Source organism: Poecilia latipinna, unplaced genomic scaffold, assembly GCF_001443285.1.
Source record: "Poecilia latipinna isolate Pla-1442-1.1 unplaced genomic scaffold, P_latipinna-1.0 Scaffold253, whole genome shotgun sequence".
NCBI classification, from domain to species: Eukaryota; Metazoa; Chordata; class Actinopteri; order Cyprinodontiformes; family Poeciliidae; genus Poecilia; species Poecilia latipinna.
The window spans coordinates 299595-324112 of record NW_015112869.1 but is presented as its reverse complement, the minus strand read 5'-3'; the positions used below and the strand labels follow the sequence as shown (position 1 = coordinate 324112).

Genomic DNA, 24518 nt, shown 5'->3' with positions numbered 1-24518 from the left:
CTTTGGAAATATGCAATAAAAAAAAACAGAGAGTCATATTTTGAAAGCCAAACTGGAGCACCGCTTGTCACTCAACAATTTGAAAGCCACAAGTGGCATGACTAATAGTCGACTGCAGGCTCTACTCGAGCAGAAAGGCTGACTAACAAACCGGCTAATATCAGCTTGTTGTACCCGCAGTGCTATTGTCAAATTCAATTACAAACATTACAACTGATCCCAGATGCATAATAATAATAATACATATGACATTAATACTCAACAATTTGAAATTAGGGTCGAACTGAATTTAAAATTCCAGTTGCTAAAAGTTTTTTACCTCATGAAACCTGGCCAGTTTCAAAGACCAAATCCAGTTTGAACAAATTAGGTAATAATATAGATTTTTTATAAAACATTTTCACCATGAAACTGTGATTTTTTTTTTAATAAAGGTTCTCATACCATAAGAATCAAATACCAAGTATGAAAATAAATTAAAATAAAAATACTGCTGGCAAATCATGCATCATGTATTTTTAAAGTAAGGAAGACATATTAACCTTAGATAGGAATTCACACCAGGAGATTTATAACACCACAATTTCTTTCCAGAAATTAGCAAACGCCTGCAGCTTGTTTGCTAATATCCTCAGACGATAATGAAAAGGAAACGATAAAGTGACTCATCATTAGGAAAGATGTTATAAAGCTGAATAGGAAGCTCGGATAACATTGAAACAATTGTTTAATTTAAGTTGTAGCAATGAAAAAATGAACACTTTCAGCTAGTACAAAAATTGTGTCTGCACTTTTGTGTGCCAAATTATTTATTGTGTCATGGGTATTGACCTGGATTCAATAATAGAGGGTGAAACAAAATAAAGAGAGATGAAACAGCAGAAGTGAAACTGAAGTGCAGAAAGACCCTACAAAAATAGAAAAGCTAATGAAGTGAATCAGTCTGACTTTTTGTTGACCTTATCCAGGTAGATCATTTTGGTTTGGCAAAAGCACGTCCTTAAAATTAATTATAAGGGCCGTGACGCGATTGAAAAAACAAAAATCTTTAAAAGACATTCAAAAAGGAAGGACTGACCTGGAAATACTTTGGGACTTCCATGGATGAGTTAAAACTGTACTGAAATCAAGAAAATCTGTGTTTCTCTCTTTGACCTGTTCCACCTGCGACCTAATGAGTGGAGAGCAATGAATGGAGGCTCCTCATCTTTCTAACACAGCACTTTGCTCTCGGGCAGGAAGTTTACTTCTAAGTCCAATAGTGTGGAAGGAGATGCAGAATCTCAAGGCTCATCTCTTGTAAAAACCAAAACCAAGTTTAGCACTGGCGATAGTTTTATCTCCATTTTGGTAAAACTAAGTGAAGGTAAGTGGCCTTCAGCAATCTGCTTAGTTAGATGACACTATTTAATACATACACCAGTTCACCAGTTGAGGTATATGCAAATGTTTTGTGAAAAGATATTGTCCTGAATCAGATTAAAATGTTACTTTGCCTAGGTTTTCCTTGGAACTACATCAAGTTTCTTTGTAAAGTGCTATTTGATTACTTCTGCTGAGCTGACAGCATAAAGATGAACTGAATCAAACTGAGCTGGTTTTAAAAGTTGAATGTATTGATACAACCAAGTGTTGCTTTTGGATGCTTTCCTTTAGGAGACAAACAGAAAAGGCCGGACTGCAATGGTCGCCTCTCTCATCGCAGAATTGCCTTCATGGAGAAAAGGTCTTGACTTGAGGATACCCAAGAATACCAGGATCTAAGACCATTTTTCACCCCATTTCCCAAAGAGATTGTTCAAAAGACGGGTCTACCTAACTCAGCCACAGCGTATCCGGGCCTTCTAGAAGACCAGCTGACCTTTGACGCCACAGTAATGGCCTGCCTGACAGAGCCAAAACACGCAGTCCGAGCATTCCCATGGGTTGGTCTGTGTTTTCTCAAACATGCAGACACACACACACACACACACACACACAATCATAGGGTTAAACAAACAGACACGAGCACACAGATGAATGTACATGCACAGTCCTAGAATGTGATAAGCACCCCTGCCCCTAACCCTCTGAGACAGACGGAGGACTTAAAGTGCAGACAGGAATCCAGCCGCTTGCGCGACCGCTCCTGTGTTTACACGTGAAACATGGACAGTATGTACCTGCGAGCACAACAGAGCCAGTTTCGCCTGAACTCTTTATATTTCTCACTGACAAACCAGTCTGACTGCACCGATAGCAATGCACACAAAGAAACAGTCATATGGAAGTATGCTGGAGCAGCAGGGCGATTAAGGCAAGGGTTCTCACGGCCGGAGCGCTCGTTCAGCTCTGAGCAAACAAAGATTAATAATTGTTTGAGAGGGTGGAAGAGCATTCCACCGAGTTAGCCACTGATCACAGCCACTCCACACTTAAACTGGACTCCATAACAACTGAACAGAATCAGGAACCTTGTGAGACACAGGGTAGCGTTAAGAAACACTGCCACACACCCAGGTAAGAGAGTTGAAATAAAAGGAATCTCTCTCTCGGGGATTACTTCAGTTTAATTCAGCTGTACTCCTCCTGGAGACTGATTTGAACTTGTGTCAGTGCACGCCTTTCATTTGCAAGCTTGCAGATAGAAACCCCAGCAGGCACGCTCAGGGATAGCACCTGGGTATCGCTCGTTGGAAGTTTCAAATTTGTGCTCGCAGAGTCGGGCGCTCGTCAGCGGCCGTGCATTACTCACCTCGGCAGAGTAATGCAATGATTAACTAGAGATCTACTGATTGGCGAGTCAGATCTGCAAAGAATGAACAGGAAGGAAAACTTGAAATGAAAACGAATCTGCACATCTATTAGGGGAAGTTCTTATCAGTCACCTCAAACTCTATCTCCTGAGCTCTGCAATGTAGTCGCTCGCTTTTAATGAGACAGAACTTTGAAGACATTTATAAAGCATACATTGTTTGTGTTGGACTTTAAACCTGATTGGGACATTAGTGACCATAAATGTAGAATGCACAGTACCCAACCTTTTCGCCTATTAGCCGCAGTAAATCAGCAGCAGCTCTGTGAGTTTCCCCTCGTCCCAACTACTGTTTTCAAGTTAATATTAACCGAAAACAAAGAGTCTCTTTATGCAAAGGGTGCCGCAGAAGGAAGGAGAGAGACAGTGGGGAGGGTAACAGAAAGAGCGAGCTAAATGCTGGAAAAAAAGATAGAGGAGAGAACGATGACTGACACAGAAACTTTCCGAAGCAGCCAATCCTGGAATGTTGGTGGAAGGTGCCACATAGTTCCCAACATTTGTTGCTCAGTCGGCACAGCAACGGGACCACCAGCATGTTTATGAAATCCCTACCATAATACTGGTGAATCGAGATAAGGGGAGGAAACACTAAGGGTAAAAAAATTGAAGGACATGAAAGTGTGTTATCTACAAAAACAACACTTTAAAAATTGAGTAACTTGATTGTTTTATCATAGAGATACAGGCACCTGAAAAACAGAGCAGGACCTGGGTTAAAAAATAATTCCCGTCAGTGGTTCTCAAACTTTTTAAAGAGTATCACTTTATTAAATATTCAGGTTTCCAAGCACAGTCACAATTACACACTTTAACACAGTAATTCGTCAAAACATTCCCTGTAAAAGCAACAAAAAAGAAAAATAACATTCTTATCCGTCTCCAGTCAAGCATGCCATGTCCCAAACAGTTGTGATCTTTGAAAGAGGAAGCCAGCATTTTGGGACCAGAGGAGGTGTGGAGTGGAAAAGCATTACGCATAAAATGAATGCTGGATTAAACACGTTGGTGGGTTATGATGACTTTTCAACTCGGGTCTATTTTTAAGTGTCGCCACTAATAAAGGAACAAACCCTGGTATTAATCCAGTGATATGTCCTTTCTTGACACAGTCGGCAACATGGCTGGTGTGTGTTTGAAGAAAGAAATGATGTTTTGAATGCACAGCATCACAATGTCCAAGTTTTGTTTTCACCCTGAATAATCTTAGGCTCTGATTGAACATGTAACCAATCACTGCATCACACTCTTCATCTGCCAAAACACGAGGGTCAAACCTCGTAGGTGGGCTTTGACCTAGTCCTTTGGCAGAAAACATGCAGACAGCAATCTAAATGTCATTTTGTAGTGTTTTGTAAAGGACAATACACTAATCACTCCATTAATAAAATGTTTATTTGCGCTTCTGATAGTTTTAGTATTAAGACTTTCCTTTACTGTCCGAATACCTTGAATGCAAAAACAAGGAATTGCTAGCTTATACTGAGTGAGCTTGCCACTGAAATCTTGCTGTTTTTCTGACTTAAAATTGAAACATGGTTAAGCTGAGTTTTATGTATTTTCCCTTGAATTAATCAATTAATCAAAACCCCCTTTCAGGGTACGATCATTGACTCACTTTCACACAAGTGAGTCAATGATCTGTGGCGATCATCGGTTTTCAGTACACTCTGTTTTGCTCTGGGACAGTGGAACCGAAAGGGCGCGGCTTGTAGCTTTCTGAGTTCACCGAAGCGAAGGGCTAGGCTTTAATTTGAAATCATCAGAGCTTTTTTATACAAGCAAAGCTGCTGTTCAACCTGTTCCTATCAGATTGTCCGGACAGGAACAGGTTGCTGATTTGACTTCCTGATTTGACTTTAACCACCCCATTCCATGTCAACACATTTCAACTGGTCTCAGGTAGCTTGTGTTTCAGATAATGAGTCGACTGAAGCAACACCAAACTCATAACTCCTCAAAGGTTTTACACCGCGAGTCTCATTCACTCCACAGCACTCACAAACGAGCACTGATGCGTTTGGGTTATGTACCTCGCCCAAAGGTGGCTTCATTACAGCATAGCTCAAATATTTTTTTTTTTTGTGTGTGTTTTAAAGACTCCTCCAGTAAAGAGACAAAAATTAGAAACACTCAGATGCAGGGACGGGATGATACACCAATAACTAATGATTCAGAGAAGCAGCCTGCTCTTTTTCAGCCCCGCCTTAGCGCGTCTAGCACAGCCTGGGATCCATTCATAGAAATCTGACTAACAAGAAAGAAATGATTGTTCTCTGAAGGCAGTTTGCATTTTCTTGCTCACACACAAGCACGTTCTAAGACACTCTACAACCGGGCTCCATGTAGGTTTCAGGTGTCACCATAAAATCTGATAATAAGCACATCAGCGAGATTAAATGAGATCTTATAGGGTAATGGGATACACATGACCCGCTCCGAGACTCTTGTAACTTTCAGTATCTACGCAAGTCATGGCCAATTACCAAAGCAAAACAGAAAATAAAAACTGGAGCCACTTTTGGCAAACATTTGAATAATGAAAACAAAGGCTAGTTTTTTCTTTTTATTTTAGAAGTGGATAAAGAGACTCTTGAGGTATGCATCTGCAGACTGTAGAAAAACGCTAAACATTTGTTATTCTGTTCAAACTACTAAACCAAAGCAATTAATTATCTTCAGTTTAGGTTACCTTGCTTTTATATTCACCATTCATGATTAATAAACTAAAGCAAAATCAGCTTCATCAGCTCCAAATGAACATGTATTATTTCCATGTAAGAAGAACGTCCATGTTCAGGATAAGGTTTCACAAATTAGAACAAAATAAAAGTGATTGGGTCCTTTAAAATTACTCGGCTTCAAGCGTACAAAAACACACATCACGTCCTACACTGTTATTATCACTTATTTAACTAATAATAATAATAATAATAATAATAATAATAATAATAACAAAAGGGAAAGCCTGTGTTTGAAAAACTAAGCCCACCTTTTAAATCACTTGTAAAACTTTAGCTTGAAGTAGTTTTTCAGTCTCACATCAGAGTGGAGGAACAACCATCGTCTCTCCATGCTTGACAATGGATATGTGAGGTTTCCGAATTTGAATTTGTACCTGCTATGTATCCATTTCATAGAGGAATTTACTGAAATGTCCACCCTCAGAAATATCCATGGGATTGTGTTGAAACAAAATTCTGCCTTTTGGACCCCCAAAAAACTCCTGCTTTACAGAGTTGGTCAGACCAGTTCAGACGGACGTTAGTGATGTTCACTTGACAGCTGCTTCCCCCCCTCAGGTCTGAAATCCAACAGCATGACAATCATTAGAGCCTGAAACCTTCTCTCGCTGCATCATAACAGCGCTATTGATCTTTGATCAGGTTTCACAAGATGTCTCGGAGGACTGAGTGAAGATAATTTCCATGTGATTGACTGTGTTCGTGTGCTCTAGTCAGCAAGAAAGTAAAAGAGAAGATGAGAACAAAACAGTTTTTTTTCATAGATTCCTCCAGATCAAATCCACTTGTACTTTTTCTGTATTCCAGAAAGCCTAACTGTAACTTATGCAAATTTCCTGCATGCCGTGAGCCTCATCATGATTATCACAGCCTTTCCGATAAGCCCTCTTCCTCTTCAGTGAAAACAACAGAACTAACTTCTGTTCCTCCGTGTTTCAGCCTCCATCTCCTTCATTTAGTGGAACTGCTGCCCAGTTGAAAACAATCTCTCTGTCCTGTCACTCTCCTCCCCCTCTGCTCCTTTTTTTATTTTATTTTTTTTTTTTACTGCCTCTGAAAAGCCAGGCTTGAATAACCAGCAAAGTCCAAACACACGCTGACAACCTCCCGGTTCCTCTTGTACACACAAACGGCGGCACAAACACAGAAATGACATACTAAAACACACACATTGTGTGCGGTTGGTATGGTTCCCTGGCTTGCGGGGGTAAATGGAGTGGAACAGGTTAGCGCTGCTGCCATATAGTGTCCCACCTGTACAAACACTGCACTAGATCATGGCAAAGCAGACACACACACACACACACACGCCCTCCATCTGGACCGAGGCTCTGGTGGTTTTTAATAGCTATCGATCATTTTCCCTGGTGACACACACACCTCGATGTTACAGGCAGAGAGCAAAGGCACAGGTCCCAGAGTGTATGCACATTAACACACATTTGCGTACACACAACCTGCTATGTACCGTCAAAAAGGCCCGTTTACTTTGGCTAAATGTGTCCCTGTGGCAGCTTGTGCTCACTGATGTGTCCTGCAGTGGCTCACTCTGCATTTCTTTTCAGATGAGGTTATTTAATTTACATAATGAGGCCCAGACTCACTCTCCCAGATTGAATTACTTTGAGACAACAAATAAAAATGAATGCAGACAAGCAGCCCCACAAACATACAAAACCCAGTGGATGGGAGCCTCTCGCTGGAGTCGCTCTCTGGCTTCAGCCATGATAAAAACAGCATCTGTGTCCTGGAACCGGGGGTTGAAAAAGCCCTGTGCCTGTTGCCACCCTCTTCCAATGAGGTCATCATACACCCGCGAGTGAGTTACAGCAAGATGGGAGGGTCAAAAAGAGGAAGAGACGATCAATATTCCATATGATTCTGAGCAATAAATCTGGGATTAGTCTGGGTAGTTAGCGGCGATTAATTGTCAACGCTAATAAAGCCGTGTGTCACGGCAGAAGCAAGGGAGGCTGACGGGAAACAGCGCTGACTTTTATGGGCAAATGAATTAAAACGCTAACCGAAACCACGCCGTCAAAGTCGGGCATCAAACACTCATCCTACACTTAGCGATGCAAAGAACAAAGAGACATCACTCCCTGAGATTCACTCTATGTGAATTATAATTAAACGCCGCAATTCTCTGCTTTACAGCGTGTCGTAAATCCAGACATGAATGAGGGACGTTTGTCATTTACCCACGTCGTTCTTTCTCTCTCTCTCTCTCTCTCTCTCTCTTTTTTTTTTTTTATTGAAAAATGACCACAGTTTATTGATACGGGTAGAGTGGATTTGTGTGAGCCGCACAAAATGCAACACTGGCGGCTTTCGCAAAAGTCGTGGTCAAGCCGAAGACTGAAAAGCAAGCAAATTACTATACAATGGAAGTTACATTAGGTACACGTCAATTTTAACATTTAACGACCTTGCATATTTTAGAAAGAAATGTTTTTCCTTTAAAAAAAAAAAAGTCCATTGGAGATCTTAAATCATACAAAAATGACCACGGCCTCTTTATGATAATGGTTTTACTGGTTTTACTAGGTGTGGATGCAGGTCGAGCGACGACATCAACTTTTGATATATTCATTTAGTAAATTAGATCTGGTTCTCACTCTGGTTAAAAACACATTTTGACAAAAACAACCTTTAGGCAAGTTTTAAACACGTTTTATAAAGCCCACATTTTTGTTTTAAAATTTTTTTTTTTTTTATTGGTCTGATGTATTACTCTGGTCTTAAATGTTTGCCACATTTTTCAAAATGCTGGCTTTTCAACAAATATCAAATGATTTTATCTTATGACGCGATTAATTGATTTATTGCTTTTTGTGACAGGCTTAGATGTATAGAACTAGAAGTTGCTAAAACAAAAACATTCAGCCAAAGGGAGAAAAAAGAAAATATTGAATGATTTTTCCACAGTGCTTCCTTTTACATTACTGTCTGCTTTCACACGGAACAAAATCCAAACAAACTCTTTCGCAGATTTGATATTTTGACACCAGCTATTGATGTATTTCTGCTCCAAATCTGGTCAAGTACAAGTAAATCCAGCTGAAGGTTGGACAAGAAGCTGTGCTCCTATTCTAAACCATCCACCCATTTGTCTAATCATTCCTTCATGAATTTAAAATTTTTATGACACCTCAATTGAGACGACTATATATCTGATGGGATGTGAAGCAAACCAAACCCACACAGAAGCCCAGAGGATCTATGGGAACAGTCCCAAACCCAGAGCCTCTAGGAGAGCCGAGATTTACCGTGTCAGAGCTCTGACTGGACTGAGCAGCTGGCCTCTTGGTGGGTGTTCAGGACTTTCTGGCTTATCAGTGCATATCTTTAAGAGTTCTCTCTCTTTTTTTTTTCAATTAGTTTTAGCTCTGGATTCAGATGTTAGTGAGCAGCTGGTCATGGCGGCCTGAACACTGTGTGCGAATGCATTTGTAAATTTGCTAACGGATAACAAATGTACCTGCAGTGATAAATACACGCCTGTTTCACCAATGAAATCAGAGTCACACACACACACACAACTTGTGAGAGTGTGGATTTAATGCATACAGTCTGGTCCAACACACACATCTGGTAGGGCTTTTTTTTTTCTTCTTTCACATAACAGCTGAAACAACAATCATTCATGCCGGACAAGACCATTGTGTTTTCAGCGCAGTCTGGGTTTTTAGACAGTCCATCTTCTTCTCTCTCACTCACTCCATAATCCTAACCCAGAGTTTGATTCAGAGCAAAAAGCAAAAGTTTTTCCTACTACTTCACTGGGTTTATCGCTTCTCATCTTTGCCATGTGTCTTGCCGCGATTTGGCCGATGCACAAGTTCAACTTTCTGGTACCAACACAAGCACAGCAGAGCTGTGTGAGATTTTACTGCAAAGAACCGCTGAAACAATACAATAAGGCTGCAGCCTGTTTCCGTCACAAGGGAAATCCTGCAGCCTGGACGGCAGCTGATAGGAGTAAGATGAGAAGGAGAGCCAGAAAGAAGGAGGAGGAGGAGGAGGAGAGAGATAAGAAGGAGGCAAAGTGTGTGGGAGACAGAGAAGAGAGGGACATTTTGGGGGAAATCCAGAGGGATAAATAGCAAAGAAACATGTCAAAGCGGAGGGAGTGAAAGAGGTGAAAGACACAGGGGAGGGAGGGAGAGAGAAGAAGCACTGGGTTTTTACTGGTGGGAGAAAAAGTTAAAGACGAGACAACATAGACTGAGTGTACCACCTCAGGATGCAGCGGGAACACAATGCTCAAGAACACGGCGCTGTTTCTCTGTCCTGAAAATAAGCAACAGATTCAGCGGCACTAATGAAGCAAACTGTTGGAGCTGAATCAACAAAGTGTGATTTTTATCTGGTTTATTATTTATTGTTATTGAGTGGATATTTCTGAATAGATTTTTTAAAAAAAGTTTGACTGCTAACAACATTTAAATAAAAGTTAAACTACAACATTTTTTTTCAGAATTTACTTAGTTAAAATGATTTAATCCTGATGAATAAAATTCTTTTGCTCTCACGATCTTTCCATACGAGTAAAAAGTAAACAGAAAAGGCAATATTAGTAGTAACTAATGTGCTTGGTCAGAAGTTTGGCAAATATTTAATAGTTTCCTAAAATGTTATTTTTTTTTCAGTGCACAATAAAGTTGTTTGTTTTGTTTTTAGTACAGGAAAGAGTCAAAAGCCAGGTGTTTACCTCCTCGAAATGAAGACGCATTCAGTAACTGTGGATAACAATAACAACACAGAGTCAGCAAATAAGTGGAACTCGTTTCAGTGCTGTGTAATTGTCTCTTATATAGCTTGTAAAAAAAACAGAGAATTTAAGTGAAAACATGCACACAAAAGGTTCAGAAGCAGTTAAGGGATAACTACTCGTAGGCGACCAAATGTCCAGGCCCAGGATCCAACAACAGCAGGAAATCCTTCCCTCACAACTCAAACAGTAGGGTTGCTCTCTGTTAATTTGCTCATGCATGCTTAGACATAAAATGACTTTGGCAGACTTCCATTTTGTGGTCACCTTTTTAAAAGTGTGAGCTTTGGGAAAGGAAAGTTCTCCATAAAATATCTGAAACGCTGCGGGGTTCTGTGTTAAAGACACCGTGGTAAATGTATACAAAAAAAGACTCTGCAAAGATTTGGCATGCTGTGTTTTTTTCCAAGAAACAAGTCTTCATTTAAATATCACAACAGGATAGTCACCCAAAACATGCAGCTAAAAACACCCAGCTGAAAGCAAAACATGAGACTATTCTCCTCTGGCCTGAGCCTCAGAGAAGACACCCTTCAATAAAATAAGGTCTCACAAATTCTCCAAGTAGTTTTTCTGCTTTCTATATTTTTTTTTTATCCAAAGCGAAAAACACTGTGATATAGTCAATGAAACTGACCAAAAGTGAAATAAAAAGAAAAACGTGGTAGCAAGGCTTGCATTAAGCTGCTCCTGGTCTGGTCTGTGACCACAAAGTTCTCCCCGTCCTTTAAATCTGAAAAGAAACTACATCAGATCAGGTAAATCAAAGTGAAATCAGATTATTGACTGATCATTCTGACACTTAGTGCAGTACATAAAGACAGCATTAGCAGCCATAAAAAGTCCAACTGCGGCGACGCTTTATGATTTTAGGTGCCTCTCCGCGCCAGGCAGCGCCGGGCGACTGATTTACTTGACACTCATGGGGGACATATTTAGACTGGACATGCTGGAGAGACTGGGCAGTAAAGCTGGCGGGGCAGAGGGTGACCCAGACAGCGGGAGGACCAGAGGGGAACACGTCAGACACATGGGTTAACCTCCTCCCATTAAACCACCCGTGATTTCAAACCAAAGGCCAGGGGACAATGGACTTCACTCCACTAATTACACACCGCAATACAGATACTGTGCACCTTTATGAGGACAAGCCGATAGCTTGTTCTCGCTCAAGCAAGTTGCTGTCGAGGTGAATATAAAAGTTCCGGAAAAGACGAAGGATAAGATGCATACTTTGTTTGTGGAAACATTTTAATTAGCTTGTTTACTCGACTTTACTTGCAGGTAAACATCAAGTGTCTGGCTGATGTGAACATGTGAAGGTTTGAGCTAATATTTTCAAGTTCATGTTCCCAACTTGCTTATCTGTTTTTATAGTCCCCAGGTTCATCACATCTTCACAGCATGACGCTGCCACCACCGTGTTTTACCACTTGAATGTCAAGTTTATGTGCATGGCACATTTCAGCAACAAAGCAAAAAATAACACAGTAAACAATTATGAAACAAGCAATAAACATTAGATTTTGTCAAATGCCATCAGCGAGAATAATGATCAACTATATAATAAATTTATTGATCAGTGTTCCAGTTATTATTAACCAAAGGCAACTCTAACAGGTAGGTTTTTAAAAGAACTCAGTGTGTCGTCGGCTGTTTTGCAGTTTTCTGGAAGTTTGTTTCAGATTTGCGGGGGCAGAGAAGCTGAAAGCTGAATGGTGTGTTGAGGGTTTGCATCTTCCTTGTTTTATTTTCATGTTTACAGGTCCCCCTGCATTCCTTTTGACAAACTGAAAATGCTTTCTTTCAACAATGTTTTTTTTTTCCCTTACACCTCCCTAAACCCGATAGTGTGCTCAGACTTAAATGTCCTACCAATAGATTCTCCAACCTGAGTTGTGGATCTCCGCAGCTCCTCCATAGTAACCATGGCTACTTCTCCAACTAATGCTCTCCTCCGGCAATTTAGCTTAGGTGGACAGCCATGTCAAGTTTACATTGTTTCCATACTATTTGCCCTTCTCTGAAGAATGGGGTTGAACAGTTTGTTCACAGTTTGGGAGGTTTCTTGCAGGCCCAGTCTGTCTGTTTACTAATGGTCTCTTTACACAGAGAAGAACAAGATTAGGTGTCTGAAGGCAATTGTTTGTAGTGTGTCTATAGCTCTAAAATATATTTAAGGCATCTAAATAAAAAGGGGTTGTATCCAAACACACACATTTATCAGATTTTTATTTGCTTAACACACTATGCACATGGTAAAAAACAGTGGTGGCAGCATCATTCTGTGATATGATTTTTTAAAATGTTCTTTTGTGTATTTGTTTTGAAAAAAATACATGCACCATTTTCCATCCATGTCACTATCATGCACTGAATTTTGTTGCTCTGTCCATCACAAAAAAACGTATTTAATTACACTAGAGTTTATGTTTAGCTTCACAACAATTGAAAAAGTTCCAGGAATATTAACACTTTTACACAGGACTTTATACAGTGCAACCATGATAATGACAATGACTGCATTAACTTCATATAGGACAATTTATGTGAGACCTCCATCTTTAGACCTTCACAACATCCACTGAAATTAAAATACTGAAGAAACTTTGTATCAGGAATAAGTCCACCCAGTTTTTTTTTTTTTTTTCTTTTTTCCTCCAACTCTGAATTTGGACGAAAATTCAGAGTTGGAGGTTCTGATTTTTACTGTTCAAAAATAAAGACAATAACACGAATATAATGTAAATTAAACTTTTATTAAAGTAAAAAATAAGTAATATTAAACACATTTACTTAGTGACACATAGAGGACATTAAGCTGTATAAAAGGGACTGAAACCGCTCCTCCAGTCCCGCCACTGACTGCAAAAAAGCGGGTAACCAAATATTCAAAAACAATACGTCATCCCACAATGCACCGCGCTCACGCACTGCTTTAATACATTACCTCATCCCACAATCCACCGCGAGACTCAGAATCTTCTGGGTGGTTGTCTAGGCAACACACCTTATCGGGCGTGTTTGACTCCGCCCCTGGGCACGCCCTCCAGCCAATAGGAGAGCCCTGTTATGACATCATGGTTATTTTTAGAGAAGCCGCGGCAGCAGATAAGCTTTACCTCCACGCTGCCTAGCTTTCAGTGTATACACATCCAGGCAAGAGGAAGCAGCTCAGCAGCTGCGAGGCGCCTTTCACTCTTAGACTCAGTACAGCTGTGGATACTGTGGGAAAAGCTTAGTGAACTGTTACAGACCAACACTGAGCGCCCTGCCGAGTCCGAGTGAGAGAAGAAGTAAGTTCTGATTCCTGTGTCGCTCTGAGTTTGGAGGTTTTTTACTCACTGAGAGGACTTTCGGAAACCAGGAAGAGGGACGAGAAGTTTGTTTGTTTGGGTTTTTTTTTTAAAAGAAGACTCTCTAGCTGCGTCTCTTTTTAAAACGTCTTCTATGTATACCAAGATGGAAACTACTTTCTATGACGACTCACTCAACGCTTTCTCCCAGAACGACAACGCGGGCTACGGATACGGCAACCCCAAAGCGCTGAAGCACAGCATGACGCTGAACCTGTCCGACCCGACGTGCTCTCTGAAGCCTCACCTGCGCGCCAAAGCCGGCGACCTGCTCACCTCTCCGGACGTGGGGCTGCTGAAGCTGGCTTCCCCGGAGCTGGAGCGGCTCATCATCCAGTCCAGCAACGGACTCATCACCACCACCCCGACCCCGACCCAGTTCTTGTGCCCCAAGAACGTCACCGACGAGCAGGAGGGCTTCGCGGAGGGTTTCGTCCGAGCCCTGGCCGAGCTCCACCACCAGCACATGCCGGCCACGACCAATGCCTCCGCTCCCCAGGCCGGCGTCAACACGGCTCTGCCGCCCATCTCATCCGTCGCCGGTGCCACTGTTTATAACAACACCCCGGCCATGCGCTCCGACTCTCCGGTCTACGAGGACTTGAACACGTTCAACCCGGCGATCAGCACCGTGTCGGCGCCGAGCTACACCACCTCAGCCCCGGCTGTGTCCTTCCCCGCGCCCCCTCCTCAGCTCCCCATCTACGGCCAACCGTCCCCGGCTCAGCTGCCGCGGCTCACGGCGCTCAAGGAGGAGCCGCAGACGGTGCCCGAGATGCCGGGGGAGACCCCTCCTCTCTCCCCGATCGACATGGAGAACCAGGAGCGCATCAAGGCGGAGAGGAAGCGCATGAGGAACCGCATTGCAGCCTCCAAGTGCCGGAAGAGGAAGCTGGAGCGGATCTCCCGGCTGGAGGATAAGGTGAAGACCCTGAAGTCCCAAAACTCCGAGCTGGCGTCCACCGCCAACATGCTGCGGGAGCAGGTGGCCCAGCTGAAGCAGAAGGTGATGAACCACGTCAACAGCGGCTGCCAGCTCATGTTGACGCAGCAGCTCCAGACCTTCTGAGGCGACCCCAGCAGACAGGAGAGACTGTAGTTTGAAAGAGACGGACGCTTCCTGTGATGGCATGTCTCCCCCAAAAAGACATCCCAATGGGATTTGGGAGGATATGGCGGCGACACTGACAGGGTCACTTGGGAAGGGGTGGGGGTGGTGAACTGCCACTCACTCCCCTTGAGGCGCGTCCTGGAGATGGGGCTCGGGACAGTCAGAGCAGCCATGAACCAGAGAGGACATGCACCAACTGAACTAAAGTGAACTAAAAGTTTTCTTGATTTATCCACAGCTCTGCATGGACTTTGCCATTTCCATAAGGAGAAGTTCAGTATTAGGACTTGAGAGACTTTTCTTGCTGTAGCCATATTTTTTGGGCTTGTTGTCAACGCTAAATAAAGTTGTAACAAATGCTGCCGACCTCTGAGTTACAGTTCAAAACACCATTTTTCTTAATTGTAAGAAATTAAGTTAGAAAAAGCTTCAAGAATTTCTTGTTTTTTTTTCTAAGTCGTTTAATGAGGTTTCACTCATTGCTATATGTATATAAGATCAACTTGGAGTACTTATGTTTACTATTTGTAATAAGGAAACTGTATAATGTTTTTTTGTTTTTTTTTATTGCTTGTCTTCTGAGCACTTCAGAAACTAATCAATATTTAAGGAGGAAAAAAATAAACCAGATGAAATGAAGCAACAGTGTCTCTGTGTTCTTGTGACAGGAAAAAAAACAGTGGGTGTGCCATGTCAGGAACTCAGAAACAATAAAACATGTTGCAACATGTTGCAAGAACTGCTAGTTCTGAGAACATCAAGGTAAATTCCATTAGTGCTGGTATTGATCCAAGCCCAGCGATTGGGTTACAGCTGACAGGCCAGGCTCACTTACTGATGAAAGCCTATACTACAGAAGGGCTGGGGTTGATCTCCTCTCTGTGACTAAGCACAGAAGTTTGTTTTGTTTTTATTTGAATCCTTAAATGATCTCATTAAACCCTATAAACAATAGTTTCATGCCAACTCTTTGGTGATACTAGGCTAAAATCACTTTAAAATCTCAACCAAATTGACGCACGCTGAAGTTTTGTTGTTTTTTCAGTGTTGCTGCTACTTTCGAGTATCCAACTTCACTTTTTTTGGAAATCAACAAAGTCAGTATTTCAAAAACGACGCCAGAGTGTCAGCTTTTGTGCAATAGAATTAATTTAAGTCGCTGTAACTTTGTAAATGTGCTGCCCTTTGTCAGGGTTATATGATCAGATATTTGGAAAAATAGCATTACATGCACAAACACAACAAAAGTTAAATGACTTTGATGCCCATTCCTCTATTATGAAATATTTCATAGAAATAGAACATGTAAAAGCCCGTCTGTTAGTTGTTTTGGACCTCAGATTGTCAGTCTCGGTTCGATAAACATCGTCCAGATCACTTAAATTAGTGAACACAATAGTCTTGCCTGTTCAGTAAACAGGTGTTTTTGACAGGACAGCAGAAGTATGGCACTCAAGAGTTATGTAATGATTTATACTTTAAAACAACAGGCCCCCGCGGTTCACATAAATCCAGTTCGCCACTAGAGGGCGACAGAGACTGTAACCGAGATTCCTTGTGGTGGGTCGTTATTGCCTGTAGTGGTTCCTCGTTTGTTTTGTTTTAATTAAAAATAGATTATCATCTTAATTAGTTAATCTCATAGACTCTACACACCCTTAATAAAAAGACAGGTTTTGAAACATTGAGATAATAATAAAGCTTTGTTATTTTCATTAAGTTACTCAATCTTCTTCATGCACTCTGAGAATGTCACATCTTGATTTTACAATATCTGCACACTGTTATGCAAAAGTTCTCAAAATTTGTCAGGTTCTTAGGATTTCTCTTTGTCACAGGCCTGTGACGCAGATTGCGATGATTTGGTTCTGAACTCTGGCTGGGCCAGTCCAAAACTCAGTTTCTTCAAGTGAAGACATATTTCCTTCTTATTTGGATACATGTGTAAGTCACCGTGATGCTGCAAAATGAAACCCCTCTTCAGCTTTATGGGTAGATCTGAAGATTTTGATCCAAGCTGACTAAAGCTTTTCATAATTTCCCCACCAACACAAAATATCCAACTTTCAACTAAAGAAAAGTATAACCTCAGGCCATGATGCAGCCACTACCATGTTTCAGTGTGAGAACGATGTTTCTTTGGTAATGCACCGTGTAGCGAGGAAGTTTCAGATTGGCTATATCAGAACCTGAAACACTTTTCACAAGTCATTAATGTTTGGGAAACAATTTTGCTTTTAGCTAGAAGATAAATGAAACAATACCAGCAAATAAACAGTAATATATCCATATATAAGTACATTAACACAAATGATAAATAAAATTATTCATGAACATATTACACATACTTATTTTCTAGTTCAACCCCCAATTTGTCGCTTTGGCTTGTTAACTTGCCAACTACAACATTAAATTAGTTCCACGTTTTATAGTTTATGTCTCTGAAATTTTTAAAAACTACTCCTGTATTATCTAACCTACGAAATTATAAAAGTTAAATATTTTTTCCCACAAAGACTTATTTGTATTTTAATACCCAATTCGATTTGGTTTCTCAAACTTACATCAGCGTGACATCACCCCGGAACACGGCATCCTTCCCCGCCATATAAGGAGAGGGAGCGCTCGGAAGACCACGTCACTGCGTAGGGGGGCGTTTCTTACGGGAAGTGGATCGACTGTTTAATCTGCTGCTTTGCTGCATAACCGGGTGAGTCCAATAAATCCGGGGACAAAATTAGATTTGGTCTCAAAGGACAAACTAATTAAAAGTCTATAACCGCAATAAAAAGTTCAATGTTCTACATAAGAAGAAGTCAAGTGCTTTTTCTTTTTTTAATGTTGTTGTAAGTGAGTCCAACCTCTTGGTAAGATACTTTAACTAGGCTACATCAATGACAATTCTTCATAAGCACGCTTAAGTTAATATATATGGTCCACGTCTTGTGAATGGTTTTTATGATTTGTGAGAATAGACACGAAAATATGAAATATTCCAAAATTATTACTAAAATAGAGGTTTTTGTGTGGGTTAAATAAAAGCTGAAAATTACCAATAACAACAAAAATAACAATACAACAGCAAAAACAACAATTATCTGATGTCCATGAGGATGTGTGCGTGCATTTTAAATGTTGAATTTACACCTGAAAGTCATTCAGTACGTAAAATTACTGTATAAAGTATATATCAGAGGAGTTTGAATACTAATTAAGAAAAGGGTATTTGACTCCACTGCAAGGATTTTTGCTCTAAAAATGTAATAAATCCCCTTTAAGAAACAAATACTGGCTTGTCACTGACTGTAATTGTGTCATGTGTCAACAAAAATGTAATTTTATTCTGTTTTCTTCAGCGTTTAAACAGAAATGTGATTGATGGTGACCAGTGAGAGACGATGTAGCAGATATTGACAGACGTGAGAAAGAAGGGTTCACTCCTCCTCCGTGTTCAAAGGCTGAGGCAGATCTCCAGAGGCTGAAAAGTGACATATATTAGCAAAGGCCCGCTGATTTTACCCACCGTTGTACCATATGCATCTGGACACATTAAAAATAAAACTTTAACTCAGCATCTAGGGGGTGCTGTTTGAAAACTAATGCTGGTCCTCCTGCAAACTGATCAGAGGACAAAGCTCATCAGATTTTAGAGTTGGAGAAGTCTACATATTTACTGCCTTAATTTACTGACAGGGAGGTATTCACTGATAATATTAAATAAATAATATTAACCGATTGGTTTCTTTGATACTGAAACAAGCAAAGTTGAAGAGAAAGTCATCTGTTGCCACAAAGTAACTCAGATAGTACGTATTAAAAGACCAGTGACTCTAACCTGGTTAAAATCCTTTCCATTTTTGGTAATATTTAGTCATTTTCGGGTGCAGACTTCTCAAATATTTAGCAGCATTGTTTTTCCCCGCGTCACTGCGGGTAGGTGCAGATTTATTCTTGCAGGATTCAGATTGCATTCACCTTATTTTTGAAACAGTCTTATAACAAGACAATTTTATAAAACTAGGTAAGTCACAAGGTAAGTGGTAAGGAGAACGTGGAGACTGTTCCAGGGAAGCCCCCTGAAACCTGACAGCTCTGCCAGGTTACCCGACCAGAAAGATGAAAGATAGGCTTGGTGCTGAAACATGAGTTTTCCACAAGCTGAGGGTCTTTCTGGTAACAGTGTAGGAGTGATTCACACATTTCCACACAACTAATGTATTCGCCCTCTTGCGGTTTTTGACTTCAACTCCTGAAATTGTCTGCAGCGGTTTGTATAGCTTGCAGTTCTCGATGTTTCACAGATTAACGTGGATTAACGTGCTGGCACATAATTATTCAAACAAGACAAGGCAGGTTTCTGAATCATTACAAAGTAAGCAATAAACAACAACAAAAAAAGAAAACGTATTTATCTTCTGAAATTCTCGATTTTCTTCTTCTTTAAACAAAGGAAATGGCTCGACATAGTTCCGGATTCCCGGAAGGCTGGAGGAAAGCTGACTAAATGCAACATTGCACCAGAGATATTATCAAACTTAAGGGACGGAAACTAATAAGATCAATTTATGTTCAAGGTGTAAAACAAAGGGAAACACTTTTCTGCAAAAACAGAAATATTCCGATCAAAAACCTGTAAAGATCATAATCCAGGAAATTACTGTCCTCCAGTTTGGTTAGACAGATTTCCGACTTATTGGTGGGTAAACTCTTTGAGTAAGTGACAAACTGAATGTGGTGTGAAGCACTTTGGGGTCCTCTGGACATCATAAGGTGCCAAAATAGTAATAGCAGTAATAGTATAGCAATAATGGCAAGTACATACCATTCATCATTTAATTCTTTGTGTTTTCCAGGTTAATCAAAGTAAAGGTTCAATGATGTGCAAAAAGCAAGATGTTAGAGAGCTGAAACATTTTATTATTTGAACAGCAATTCAAGAGAAGGCTGGTACATATTTCCAGCAGTCATTGGGTCAGGTAAAAAAAAAAAAAACTTCAACAAAATGCAATCACTAAATCAAAGAAATACAGCAGCATAGCCTTTCTGAAGTCACTCAACAACAGGACTTTGTTTTGCAGTTGAGCAGGCCAGTGATGAAGATGCTCCTCTGCAATGTGCTGCATGCACGATACACCAGGACACACGGTGAAGGTTCATAAGCTAAGGGTAAACTGTGCACATAGGAAGTTAAGCTGCAAGCTACAAATTATGACGTGAAGATGCAGCCGCAGGTCACAGACAGAGAAGACAAACCCAGCATGTGTTCAGTGAGAGATACTGTTAAAGCAGAGATAATGTACAATAATGGCGACGTCTAGAAGCTCAAATCCTGCAGAAAAGTCCCAGTCCTATAAAATATATCATCCTGCTTATTTAATTCTGCGTCACTGTGAGTTACTGGTTGTAATTTCCACTGCAACAGCAAACATTGAGTCTTAAAGCCCTTTGCTGGTACACATTTCCTGTAATTAGCACTGGCATGTCAGACAGTATTATTCTTTCATTCTTTGTTAGGATATTTTCCAATCTGTAAAACTGAACCACACAAAGATCATGAGTTTTACTGCCTTCCTGGCCCTCAACCCGCTCGGGACCAAAGGTCAGTGAGCTCTGAGCTCCCCAGCAAAAGGGAGAACACTTTAATGAGAAAACGTTATGCTGCTGGACAGTGGAAAATTACATTCAACTCACCCCCATCTGGTGAACAAAGAAGACAAAACTTTACTTGAGAAAAGGCAAAACTATTTAAAGTGTGTAGCTTGTGCACAACAGTTATATTTTTGAACATTCTTAATCATGCAAACATAAAAGATAAAAAAAATAAACAAAATGATAAGAAATAAAACCTTAACATTTCTAACACTCTTCCTAAACGTATATGAAGCCTTTAGCACACTTTTTAATATGCAGACATTTAATGCAGTTCAGGATTATGTTATCATGATCTGCCCCTGAATCCTAAGACAGTTGGTCTGAAAGCTTCAACATGACAATAACACAGAAACAATCCTAAAAGCTCATTAAAAAAGTTTTCCCCAATAAAGACGTAACTTCTAAGGCTGAGAAATACTCCAATGTACTGATGAGGATTTTTGCAAACCCTTATGGTGTTGCTGAACATACAGCATCCTCATCTGAGACCACTGCATCACACAGTATCAGAAGATCATCTGTCTGTACATAAGAAATCAGACTTTAAGGTTATGGAAGTCACAGTAGTTTGCTAAGGCTTTCATCTCTTTTGAACCTTTTCACATTTTTTCACGTTGAAGCCACATCTTACCAGGCCCTGCGACAGACTGGTGACCTGTACAGGGTGAACCCCGCCTGTCGCCCGAAACGTTCGCTGGAGATAGGCACCAGCACCCCTCTCGAACCCACTAAGGGATACGGGGGAACAGAAAATGGATGGATGGATGGATGGATGGATGGATGGATGGATGGATGGATGGATGGATGGATGGATGGATGGATGGATGGATGGATGGATGGATGGATGGATCTTACCAGATCAATACAAAGTTGAGCATTCTTCATCAGAAAGATGGCTAGATGGTTTTTATACCTTTTTAATAATCACCCACTCTGGGAACCCCCTTTACGCCAATGCTCCATAATAAAATGGACTGCAACTAAGTCATTTAACTTGCAAAGAGAGTTCACTTGTGTTTTAAACTCATTTTCAGTAGCTTCTGCACAGGCTTCTAGCAGCCAGAAAGTGACAGCTCAGGGGTGAGAATATGATAACTTACCTGCAATTACTCACAACTCTTGCCTTATAGGAAGTGTTAAAAATGAAGTCGTTCTAAGAAAACCGTAAGGCCTAGTTGCAGTTTTCCACAAGCCATAAGTGGCACAGGAAAGATGTGAGGGAAGGTGCTCTGGTCAGATAAAACCAAAGCTAAACTTTCTGACCGCGTGCTAAAAAGCAATCTGCAAGATTGCACATAACCCTAAACACGCTGTGGACTCTGCTTGCTGAATGCAAAAGCACACCACAATTTTCAGATCTTTCTTTGTAAAACATTTTCAGTACCATCATTTTTGGCTTTATTGCACAATTATGCTGTACATGGTTGTGAAATAAAGCTAGGCCTGTTACATAAAATCCTACTAAAATACACCGATGTTCATTGGTACCATAATACAGAAGCGGCATTATGATTAAATAATCTTTGTGGTCCTGCACCTTAATTTCTTGCGAGCTGTTTATTTTTCTGTGGTTGCTTGCATCAAATTGCAACAGCATGATAGAGACGCATATCAGAGGCGCGGTTTGTGTTGTTTCTTCCTGTCTGATTCTTAATAAAAGGTCTAAGTGATAAAAATCTATCACCACATACTCTTAGTGCGCAGGGTGGGATTTTTTTTCTTTCTTCGTTTTCTGTCATTTCAGTTATTTTCTGTTACTTGCAAGCTGCAACCCCCCTGCTCCCCCCACACACATCAACTTTCCACTTCAATGATATTAATCAGAAGGAGGCACACACTCATGGTGACAGTGCTGAATTGGTATATTTTCATTTTGTTGGAAATCATAATGGGGTCAAACAGAGTATTAAATGTCCAAGACCAAGTCAGGGTTTTTCTGTTTTTTTTTGTTGTTTTTTTTTTGGAAAAACAAGACTAAACATGGAGATATTCCTGGTTTTTCACTTCCCAAAAGACTTGGGAAATGAGTTACATCTTTATTATTATTCTTGTTAATAAGGCACAATGAATTACCCTACACTAATATTTATGAAATGTTCAAACAAAATTAACACAACAAGACTTGGTATTAACATGATAGGCTTTGATAAGCTAACTATGTAGCTATCATGAAGTCTAATTCATTTATCTATGCCATTTATCCATGGAAGGTCGTGGTGGCAGTAGGCATGTCACAATAAGCAATAAATCAATTAATCACATGATAACTTAAAACGAGCTCAATAATTTGCATTTGCATAATTTGTCATTTTTCTCTTTCCACCAAAAACTGGAAGACAAATGACCTCGGACTCAGATTTGGTCTCAACTGCCCCCCTCCCCCCCTTTTTTTTAAAAAAGATAAATATGTTTACAGAGACTTCATAATTCATTTTATTTGTAGTTTCTGTTGTCTTCTTTATTTGTTTACTTTTTTTGGATATTTAAAATGTCTTCCAGTTCCAGTATTAAATGTTGACTAAAATTTAAAGTTTATTAATCTTTGAGAACGTGTTCTTGTATTATTATATCATTGCCATTTTGTTACTTGAAAAGGGTCTCAAAACAACAATATTATCGCTTATCGCAATAACTTCTTGGACAATTTATCGTCCAGCAAAATGTGTTATTGTGACAGGCCTCAGTGCCTATCCGTGGCAGTCATAGGCAGGATACACCCTGGACAGGTCGCCAGTTCATCACAGAGCAACACAGAGACACATGGACACACTGATACCTAAGGGAAAGAGAGAACAATTCCTCTAACAGCCATGTTTGTGGACATTGTGTGGAATCTGGAGTAAAACAAAGAGAATGCTGTAATAAGACAAATTTTTTCATGATATGAAAATATTTTCTTCTGTGTTTGTCATATTTCTATGGAGTCCAAAATGTGTCCATATGTCCTGGATAATTCTGTGAATGAAGGTTCTTGAATCACTGACTTCAGTCACAGTGCATGCCATGTGAATCTCCCTAAATATTTGAATAAGCCTTTTTTCATAATCCTCTCAAGGCTGCCACCCCTTTGACTTGGACCCAGCTCAGCTTTTGTTTTATAGCAATAACCTTTTGTTATTTTCCTTCCAGCCGCCTTTTAGATTTACAGACACGTCCCCTTTAAGACTCAACTTTCTTTGGGTATCACGTGGCACTTGTTGTAGGTCACGTGAGTTTGTTTTGGCTGAGTCGCGGCTCAATATTGCAACTTCAATCCATGGCAAGAAACGAGGAGAAACAACAGGGAAGACTGAACAGACTGTGGCTACAGAAAGAGAGAGAGGGTAAATAGTTACCGTCTGTAGAACATGGCGCCATTTTATTCATATTCTGCTAATAAGAACCCTGCGGGTTTCCCAGCAGCTAGCTTTACCTGTTAGCTTCACTCGTGCTAAGTTGTTGCTGTCAATGCAGGGATACATTATTATTATTATTATTATTATTATTATTATTATTATTATAAATCTATATCCCACATAAAGTAGCGGGTTTTTTGTTGTTGTTTTGTTCTGAGCAGGTGAACTAATGAAACATTTATTTTCCAGAGGGACGGCTTAAAGATGTAAATAAGCGTCGACCCAAACTGGTAACGAATCTAATAAAATGTCTTTTTAAAGCCACTGAAGCCGAACTCTTTAACGAAGAATACACTTTAAACCACGTCTCTTCACAGTCTACTCTGAATTCAGCTCCGTCTGTAAAAAAGTGGATTCCCAGCATCAAAAGTGAGATCGAGTATTACCTGCAGGTAAGAGAGCTGCTTGGTGAGTTGTAAAGGGATCATCGGTCCTTGTTTGTTGACCCAGTATTCTGCATAGTTTTGTTTTGTTTGTCCACTCCTCAGCAATCCCAGCTTCCTCATTACCCAGAGAGGAAGATAGCTGAGTTCCAGCTGCACATCGAGGCTTTGGAAAAAGAATACAAAAGCTTCATCAGCAAGTTACGAGCTCTAGACCCCTCATGCAAGCACAAACCATGGACTCCCAGAGCCTACAGCAAACGGAGAGGAGAGGCTCAAAACCCTCCAAATGCCGGTCAGTGCTTTGGT

The 24518-nt window shown here is 40.5% G+C and overlaps 2 protein-coding genes across 3 annotated transcripts in view; both read left to right on the top strand.

The window, feature by feature from the left end:
• The first annotated feature begins 13187 nt into the window (after window positions 1-13187).
• Window positions 13188-15418, top strand: jun (Jun proto-oncogene, AP-1 transcription factor subunit). The gene has a single exon (XM_015032908.1). It carries the CDS (start codon window positions 13763-13765, stop codon window positions 14735-14737), a length of 975 nt encoding a protein of 324 aa, XP_014888394.1. The 5' UTR covers window positions 13188-13762; the 3' UTR covers window positions 14738-15418.
• An 8187-nt stretch (window positions 15419-23605) lies between these two features.
• LOC106947716 (uncharacterized) overlaps window positions 23606-24518 on the top strand; it is a 9655-nt gene continuing 8742 nt past the window's right edge. Inside the window, exons 1-4 of one of the 2 annotated variants that reach the window (XM_015032906.1) lie at window positions 23606-23754; window positions 24016-24056; window positions 24144-24218; window positions 24315-24504. In XM_015032906.1, the coding sequence (XP_014888392.1) occupies window positions 23688-23754; window positions 24016-24056; window positions 24144-24218; window positions 24315-24504 (373 nt within the window). In that variant the 5' untranslated portion in view covers window positions 23606-23687. The remainder of the gene's footprint in view (window positions 23755-24015; window positions 24057-24143; window positions 24219-24314; window positions 24505-24518) is intronic. The other variant, XM_015032905.1, reaches the window with a different exon arrangement.